The 9010-nt window shown below is 50.1% G+C and overlaps 2 protein-coding genes across 2 annotated transcripts in view; one reads left to right on the top strand and one right to left on the bottom strand.

Annotated features, from left to right (window-relative positions):
• The window catches only part of CSUI_001836 (uncharacterized protein), a 1893-nt gene extending 471 nt beyond the window's left edge, over positions 1–1422 (bottom strand). The window contains exons 1-2 of the mRNA XM_068062039.1: positions 695–1422; positions 203–302 (exon numbers count right to left, since the gene is read on the bottom strand). Coding sequence (XP_067925989.1) covers positions 261–302; positions 695–1075 — 423 coding nt within the window. The 5' untranslated portion in view covers positions 1076–1422 and the 3' untranslated portion in view covers positions 203–260. The remainder of the gene's footprint in view (positions 1–202; positions 303–694) is intronic.
• A 33-nt stretch (positions 1423–1455) lies between these two features.
• Positions 1456–9010, top strand: part of CSUI_001835 (rna recognition motif-containing protein) — an 11161-nt gene continuing 3606 nt past the window's right edge. The window contains exons 1-6 of the mRNA XM_068062038.1: positions 1456–3538; positions 4268–4465; positions 4970–5058; positions 5661–5750; positions 6212–6507; positions 7597–9010. The exon at positions 7597–9010 is cut by the window's right edge and continues 651 nt beyond it. Coding sequence (XP_067925988.1) covers positions 2594–3538; positions 4268–4465; positions 4970–5058; positions 5661–5750; positions 6212–6507; positions 7597–9010 — 3032 coding nt within the window. The 5' untranslated portion in view covers positions 1456–2593. The remainder of the gene's footprint in view (positions 3539–4267; positions 4466–4969; positions 5059–5660; positions 5751–6211; positions 6508–7596) is intronic.

Raw genomic sequence — 9010 nt, 5'->3', positions numbered from 1 at the left:
TCTTTTCTTCTCCTTCGGGGAGGGGGGGGAGTGACGTCAAGAGCGTTAAAAGGACAGGTGCGAAAGAGATGTCCTCCCGGAGACCATTCGCGGGAGAAGGAATACGAGAGGACAAACTAGAACAGAAAAAACAGTGAGAGCTGTCTCTATATCTCAAAAGCGCCGATGACTTTGCGGAGACTCGAAGTGTAGACTCACTCACCTGAACAATCGATGTACGGTTGAGAAACACAACTCAACAAATACCAAGGATAAACCTTTCACCGGGAATCCGTCGTGAACTTCTTCCGATGCATCCTTCCCTGGAACGCAAAGGCAAAAACCGATCAAGTAACAGGAAGATACGCCTCCCGACAGGCACCGTGAACACGCTAATTCCTCTCAAAAGACGAGCAAAAATCACAGACATCTCCCAAAGCGGAAGGCACTCAGCACTCCGTCATACACGCGTACACAAAGATAGGAAAGGACGAGACCACACTGCGGAAACAACAAATGTACTCGACCGCTTAGACCCAAGTGGATTGTAACAGAGTGATTGCCTTTGTACAGACAGAAAAGGCCAGTGCAGAACGGAGCGAGTGATCCTGAAAAACCGGAGCTCCTCGCGAAAGAAAAGATTGTCCTACATTCTCGAGCCACTGGGACAGCCCCAAAAGAAGAACAAATGAATGCGTTCTTGGACCCGACATACCAGTTCACTCAGGACCTTCGCTTCCACATCTACAAGGCACCGCGCGACAATCGACAGCCGACCGTCCGACCACACTAACCCAACTAATGAGAACAGCAAGCCGAAACACAGAAAGTTTTGACAAGCCTCCGCAGAAAACACAGGTGAACTCGCGCCTGAGTGTCTGTGAATGAGGCGGCCTCCACCTGCCTGGCCAGCCGCCACAGCCTGCCGCCCTCCTCGCTCAGGCCGGCAGGCGAGAAAAAAAGAGAAAGCGGAGGTCGACACCTTAGTGCGGAATTTTGATTCTGGAGAAGCCCAGACTAGAAAAAGGTGTCCGGAAAGTTGAAACAATTGAGAAAAAAAATCCAACGGAGTACCCCCAGATACATCCGAGAACATGCCGCCACGTCCGCGGACGGACTCACGCTGACAGCGTCGCCTGAAGATGCTGACGCCTACAGCTAGAAGGCAGTCTCCCACGTGTCTGGAGTAGAAAACGCAGGGACAATTCAATCAGGTAAGGCCGAAAGGCAGGAGCCCAGCAAACAATGACGCAGTGCTCAGAAAGCTCGCGGCAATGGATGTCAGCAACCTCAGACTGGCCAGTGGTCTAAGGAGAGACAGAAAGGTTGGTCGGGGCATGCACCCGGTGTGCTTCCCGTAGTGAATAGGGCGCCTTGACCGGCTTATGTTCGAAACTGAAGAAGGTTCAGCGCTCCAGGGAGGCCCTTTTTCTCAGGTTTCCTTGGAAAACGGCTGGGGGAGGAGAATCGCAAGACGTAAAGGATCTGCTAGGATGAGCTCAGAGACCACATGAACAAACACGATCGTTCCTATATCTCCTGACCAGAAACATGTTCTTTTTGTTGTAGTGCTTCCTCCCGCACAAAGTCTGTCGCACTAGAGCTGTGATGTATGTACACCCCACCGGTGCAGCACGCAGGGGTGCCTCTACGGCCAGCGGTTACAAGAAAGAACTAATCCATCCTCTTGGAGAAAAGGGGACTCGTTTGAGTACTAGTACGCCCCCCTAGCATGCCAGTTCTTTCTGAATTTCTCTCTTCATCATTTTTTACGTCTCGCGGCGACAACTTTTTTCCTCGTTCCGCGGTCGTCGTGTAGTCAGAAACGGGGGCACACGCCATAGCTCCGTTTCTCAGCGCATCTTGTTTTCCTTGCAGTCTTCGGTCTATTGTTTTCGCATCTCTTTCGTCAGCAGCGTTGACCTTCATAACCCTTTCTTGTCAGATCGTCTGCAGAGTGCACTTGCCTCTTCCTTCTCCCCCGTTGCACTACGGCAGGCATCCCCGCCGTGTTTGTTTTCTTCCGACCCAGCAATAGCACATCGTGTTCTTTCTCCCAGTTTATTGCTCTCATGTCATTACTCACGTAGACCTGGCGTTGCCGCTCTTCGGCCCTGTGCAGGTGAAGGCTTGCAAGACGTGTTGCTTCAGTTTTTGTACCGTGAAAACGCGACAGAGGGTCCTTCCTGCTGTGCATCTTTCTTCGAACTCGTTTGTCTACCCCGCCAGCGTTGATAAGCCACCGCCACATTCCCCCTACGCTAGGGGAGCCGCGCATTCTCACGGGATCCGACCACAAAAATAATGGAGAGTTGGCGGACTTGCTCACAGGTTTAGTGCCGTGTGCTGGACATCGTATCCTATTCGGGATCTTGCTTTACATGGAAGCCCTTTTCGTCTTCAGGTGCCTTGTACGACGTTGCATTGTCCTTTTTTCTTTCCGGTTCATTTTACCATCTCTGTTATTTCTCTCTTGCGAAGGAATTTCTCCACTTCACTAGTTTCCTCTGAGTTTTTTCGTGGAAGGTGCTTCCTGGCTGATTCTATTTCTCTTTTCCTTTGCTTTCCGTGACTGTCTTTCTCCTTTCACTCATAGCTCTTTTCCCTCTGCACAATGTTGGGTGTAGGGGCGGCGGCTCCCTTCCTTCCGAGGCCAGGAGGGGGAGCAGGCATGTTGCCGGTTCCTCCGCCTCCATTAGGAGGTGCTGGCCCTACTACTCCCGGGGGACTTGCGCCTTCTTCCTCTTCCCGGTTATCACACTACAGTACAGCAAACGTGCTCTATATCAAGAACTTATCCCCTCTCGTAACAGAGCAGCATATTCGTCAGATTTTCTCTCACTGCGGTGAGATTCTTGCAGTAGGGTTCAAGGCCTATGCAAATAATCCATCTCAACGATATTGTTTTCTCGAATTCAGAGATTCAGCAGGAATCACAGCTGCGTCCCAACTCAATAATACACCTCTCTTGAATGTCCCTATGAGTATAACGGTCGTGGAGCCTCCTGGTGGTGGTGTCGTCATCTCTATGAACACTACCTCAACGCCTACTCCTCCCCCGCCTCCGCCTGGTGCTGCTGCAGCTGCCGGAGTACGTACAACCCCTGGGGGAGATCTCTTTCTTCAACAACAGCAAGCCGCTGCGGCAGCCCTCAACAACGGCCGTCCCAATAGCACCACGGCGGCCACCCCTAATCTTCTTGGCACGCCTAATAGTAACAGTGCTATTCTTCCTTCTCCGGGTGCCACAGCGACGACTCCAGCAGGCCTTGGCGTCCCAGGAGGAGCACAGGCAGACGGCTTGAAGCAACTTGAACTTCTCCAAGCACAACAACTTCAACAGCTTCAGCTAGCTGCGCAGACCGGTGGGGCAGCAGCTGCCGGCTTAGGAGCAGCGGGAGGAGCAGGAGGTCTTGCGGGGGCGTTGGCCGCTTTGCCTGGAGCTGTCGCGGCTATGGGAGGACTTGTAGGGGGCGCTGCGGCTTTTGGTCAGATGTCGTTGAACAGCCAGATGAGTGTCGTCGAGATTGCTATGCAAAATCACATCAGTAATCTTCAGGTATGAGCAAAAGAGACGCCATGGTGACAAGGCAAGAGCATAGCAAATAGCTTTCTTTTCTTCACATAAGCCTGTTTACATGCAGCCCTGCACACAGTCATCCTCTCCTTTCATTATGTTTCATGTGTACACGATTCTCCAGCCAGCGCATACAAGCAGTCACGAACATAGTAGCTCGTTATCGGGTCCTCGACCTCATTGTTCTCTATCATTCCCCGAGGAGAAAGACGGCGCTTTCTCCTCGAGGAGGCGGTCAGTTGGCGGGAAATGTTGAAGTCTATCAGGGGTAGATAGTGTATGAGGTGACACCCAGGGTGTCATTGTCTTCTGTCTTCGAACCAATATACCTTTGTGGAGAAGCCGTTGTGACTGTCCCAAGTAGGTGGTTTCTTCTCAAGAGTCTTCGTGTTTGTGTCTCTCCCGACTTCTCTTTTCCCCGATTCCTAGTGGCCTTCGCAATGTCCTGATCTCTCATCGTCGGCATTTCTTGCTGGAGGCCCTGTGCATCTCCCCTTTTTTTCTTCAAGTACCAGGCAGGGTTCACGAGGTTTCAGTCTGATGCCACCTCTGTTTCTTTTTGTGAGAGTTCTATACCCCCCCTCTCTATATTTGCTCCTTCCTTCTAAACTCTGCAGTCTTGTCGGCTCCTCCTCAGGTGAAACAGGTAGCGAGATCCATTCATGCTTTTTTTCTATTCGAGATGCCTGTGTCTGTGTGATATGGATACAGGCCGTTCAAGCTGCTGCCCTTCAAGCAAAGATCTTAGCAGAAAAGAAGAAGTCCGAGCTCGGCATTGGCGTCGCAATAGGGGCAGGAGAAGGCGGAATTCTCCCAGCAGCAGCATCGCTTGTTAATGGATGTCCGCATAAAGAAACAGAACGACAACAGTTAGCCAGGACTCTGTTCATTGAGAGCTTTCCTGATGAGGTACAGTCACGTCTCGCTAAACTGCTTTTGCCTGCTTTTTCTCTTGCATTGCCGTGTACGTATCTGTATGATCGTGGCAGGTGGAAAACGGAGGTCATGAATCTGCAAAGAAAGTTTCTCTCCTACTGTTCATGCTGTATGTGCTGGCGGTCTATATCGACTGGCCTATATGTTTACATAGGTAGATAGATACATATGGAGGCGAAGGTCAGAGGATGACAGATTTGTGTCGTAGAAGTTCATGTCTTCTCAGACACCTAAAGATAGATGTGTGTGAGGCTATGAAAGCGATGTGCCATGGAGGCCTTCGTGTTTTTCGAGGCTTCCTGGAAATTTCTTTCAGTTAGTCTTCCGGCAAGTCATCAGCATCATCATCCTAGCTATTCGTTCCTCGCATTCCTTACACACCGGCCGTCACGTAAAAGAATCGATGGTGGGTCCGCTCCTGAGTATCTCCTTTCACCGTTTGCTTTCGCTGGCCGTTGTGTGGCTTTTGTTTCTCAGTACGAGAAGGAAGAGCTCCGTCTTCTTCTGAAAGACTTCGGCAAGATCTCAGCTCTTCGATTAGGTCAACATGCTGAAAAGAAAACCAAGTAAACAAGACGAGAGAGAAAGAAAATAGCCGTTGGGGCACCGTTGTGTGTCTCCATTCTTTCTCTCCTTAGTGATTCTCTTCATCTCGCTTAACGTCTTGGAGTAGTTCACGCTCCGGCAAGGGCCTTCATCTTCTCGTGACGAAGCTAAAGATATAGATCTTTCTTCTTCTCTCATTTCGCTCAGATTTGCACGATGGGGCGTTTGCTCCATCCTCACTTCACCTTCAAAGAGAGAAAGAGATAGATGGGCGATTGCGGTGCTGTACACGCTGTGCGGGAATGTCTACTCGGACTACGCGCCCAGTCTCATTTTCGTGTGTGATACATGTAGAGATAGTTCGATGGAGATAGATGGATATTTCTTATTCGCGTGTCATACATAGATAGACAGAGGTAGATACATAGACAGATATTCCGTTGAGTTCATATATATAGATATACAAGAATTTGTAAACACCGGAGCCTCGCTGTCTGTCTTGCATAGGTAGTAGTGGTAGGTCAGTGTAAGCATGTTTCTTGCTAGACTTGTGATCTTGTTTTGATAAGAGAGAAGTCCCGATTCTTCTGTATTTGTCTGTGTGGGGTGTATATACACTCAGGTATGCCATCGTCGAATATGAAACAGCGGAAGAAGCGAAATTTGTTTTGGGAATGAATGAAAAACCCATTGGAGATGAGTTTGTTCTAACGTAAGAAACTGGCCTATCTTTCTCTGTGGTTGGGGTCTTTCTTTTTGTTTGGGTTGCTTCTTATGAAAGAAGAGGGGACTGAGGGAGACAGTTGGGCCTGCCTATTTGTGTCGTTCTTTAGTTAGAGAAGAATTGCCTGTCTTTCTTGTTGAGTCCTTTTCGGGGCAATCAACCCTTTCAGTCGAGACGATACACTTCCAAGTGTGTTGGTGTGGGGTGTTTATCTGTGAGGAAACCACCGGGGAGCACAAAGCTCAAATGAGGGTCACTCACTGCCTGCCTGTTTCATCTGACTGACTTTCGGTCATCTCGTGAGGAATGTATAGATCTAATTGTGTATGTGGAATAGTGTAGAGAAGAGACAGGTAGAGACTGGTTTTTCATACTTTGCAGCCTTCGCTCGATCTTCAACATGTTGATGGCGGTGTGTGTCTGTCGGCCGCTGTTTCTTTCTTCTTTAGTATCAAGGAGTCTCAGTCTGTTGTGGACTTCCGCGATCCTGATGGGGTCCTGTTTGACGTCCCTTCTCCGCCTATTCTCGCTGTACTTAAGGAGCAACAGCCAGCAGAAGCTCAACAGGAACAACTGAAGGAGAAGTTAAAGGATGTGAAGTACGCGAAAATGGATATTGAAGAGAAGTACCGGGTCAAGAAACCCTCAGGAGGGAAGGGCTCGGAGGGAAGCTATTCGTCTTCCTCAAAGGACAAGTCTTCTTATAGGAGCCGAGATGGAGGAAGAGGTCATAGTCGGAGTAGAGGTAAGATGAGCCTTCCCTCGATTTCACTATGTTGCGATTTATATCATAGAGACATCTTTTTTGACGAGTGTCTGATGTCTGTTACCTAATACACAAGGACAGGAGGAGCGGCTGAGGAGGCATGAAACCTCTGGAGATCCCTCCTACATCTTCTTGGGATGGAGTTGCGACTCCTCGAGATTTCTTCTTTTTACTGGATGTGATCACCTAGGCAGGCATAGACATTCAACAGAGAGAGAATTCTGTATCAGGTTAGGGACAGATTTGTCACGGGGGGGGATCAGCTCTCATTGTTGAGCTCTCGGACGTGAGGGGATAGGGGATATTTAGACGAGGTAAAGATAGGTATAGACAGATGGAGTGATATCGATAGATACACTAGGTGGGGAGGTATGCATGGGTGGTGTAGATAGAGAAGATAGAGATGTAGATATAGAGGTAGATAGATAGGTAGATACGTGGTACATGTATGTTTCTCGCTGTCTCCTCTAGGATTGAGACGCGTTGTTCTTATACAAGGTAATGCAGTTCTTTCGATGGTTGCTTCTCAAGCGTACGTCGACAAAATGACGACTAGCAGAGCTGGGAGAATGAGCATGCATGCATAGGAGGATGTATATACATAGATGTATGTACTATCTGTGGTGAAGTGCGGAAGAAACGAAATTTGCGTACATCTGATCCAGATATGTATTGTACGGTCAACACATGTGCATACGTCATGTGTCAGCTGACGGAGATCGCCGGAGAAGTGTCGCAGTTAAAGAAAGAGACTTTCACAACCACCACCGAGAATCTGAAAGAATACGAGGACACTCCAAGTACGTCTTACAGATATAACTAAGCGTATCTATCTGCTATACATACATACATACGTGTATGTAGGAGTGCGTATAGGTAAGTAGGGAGGGGAAGAAGACCCGTGGCGAATCTCTCTGTCTTTCTCCAACACATCGCGTCCCCGGTAAGCCAGCGAAATGTGTGTGTATCCGATGGTGCGTTTGACATATGCGGAGGTTTGTCGTCTTCGCTTACTTGGGAGAGGCTATGGTAGGTTCCTTTTAACTTGTGGCTCTTTTTGCTCTTCAGGTCGACGTCCCTCTCGAGGAGGTCGAGACGAGGGGAGTAGGAGCAGCAGCTTAGATCGTAGGGGAAAGAGAAGAGGAGGACGAAGTCCCTCTTCTCCTCGTCGTGGAGGAAGCAAAAGAAGAAGAAATGACAGCCCTGGATCTTCTCGGGTAGGTGGGAGAGGACCTTCACGACGACGAGACAGCCTGGACCGAGGAGGTCGATCTTCAAAGAAAGGGAGCATCGATCGAGATGAAGGCAGAGGGAGAAAATCTCGAGGAGGGTCTCCTTCAAGACGGCCAATGTCTCCAGGACGATCGAGAACCAAAACAAGCCCTGAGAGGGGTGGGGGGATAAGAGGAGAAAGAAAAAGTCGAGATGAAGAGAGAGATGACGAGAGACGGAGAGGCAGTGGTAACAGTAGAGGCCAGGGTGGTGATGCGCAGAACCCTCTCCCGTCACCTCTTGGTTCCGCTTCTCGGAGTGGAGGAGGTCCAGACGCTTCAACAGGGAAGTATCGGAGTATAAGCCGAACGCCTGAAGATGACAACGGAGATGAGAAACAAGAGGGAACACGTCGAGATGGCGATCAGAAGACGACTCCTCATGAAAATGGTCGCTACCCGGGAAGAGGAGAGCATTCTGAAGATACGAGCCATAATAGCAGTGGGGGTGCAACGAAGAAATCTCCTCCTGGTGGCGAAGACACCAATTCTGTTGTGAAGGGAGGTGGGAGGGGTCCTGCGAATGGCTGTATATCTATAGACAAGGCAGATATAGTAGGAGGAGGGAACTCGGGTTATGGGGGGGGGAAGGAGAAGCGATCTAGCCATCGGTCTTTGTCGCGTAGCTTAGACGATATCAGTCCTCGTGGTCCTCTTGAAGGTGATGCTCTCGGGCAGTCAAGAGAAGAAGAGAAGCCAAGGTCAGTAAGAGGAGGAGGCTTCCGCGGGTCTCCATCTCCTGGTGTGCCGAGAGGGAGCGCAGGACACCCACCCACCCCTTCTGATGGCAGAGCAGGCAGGAGAAGAAGTTCATCCTCGCGTTCTCCTCGTCGTCCTCTAACTTCCGGTCAAGACAAGCAACCAAATGGACCTGCCCCAAGCCAGCATTTGAGGGCCTCGCGACGTTTCTCATCGTCTTCGAGATCGCCGTCTCCTACTCGGCCTGGTTCGTCACGTGAGACAGGAGGATTTCGGAGGCTTAATAGCAATAGATCCCCTCCAGGTAGAGGCCGTGACGACATTAGAAGAAGACCTCGAAGGGATGGTAAGGGAGGCGATTTCAGTCGAAGCCTTAGCCCTGGTGGGGGTGGGGGTAGTGGTCGTTCTCCGTCTTTCTCTCCTCCTCTTCCTCATAGTAGACGTGGACAAGAGAGAGGAGGACGAGGAGGCCTTTCTCCACACCGACCTTTTGGGGGGGGGGGAGGTCGTCG

The sequence above is a fragment of the Cystoisospora suis genome (assembly GCF_002600585.1).
Source record: "Cystoisospora suis strain Wien I chromosome Unknown contig_741, whole genome shotgun sequence".
Taxonomy (NCBI): domain Eukaryota; phylum Apicomplexa; class Conoidasida; order Eucoccidiorida; family Sarcocystidae; genus Cystoisospora; species Cystoisospora suis.
The sequence above is the reverse complement of the archived record's forward strand: the minus strand, read 5'-3'. Positions and strand labels throughout refer to the sequence as shown.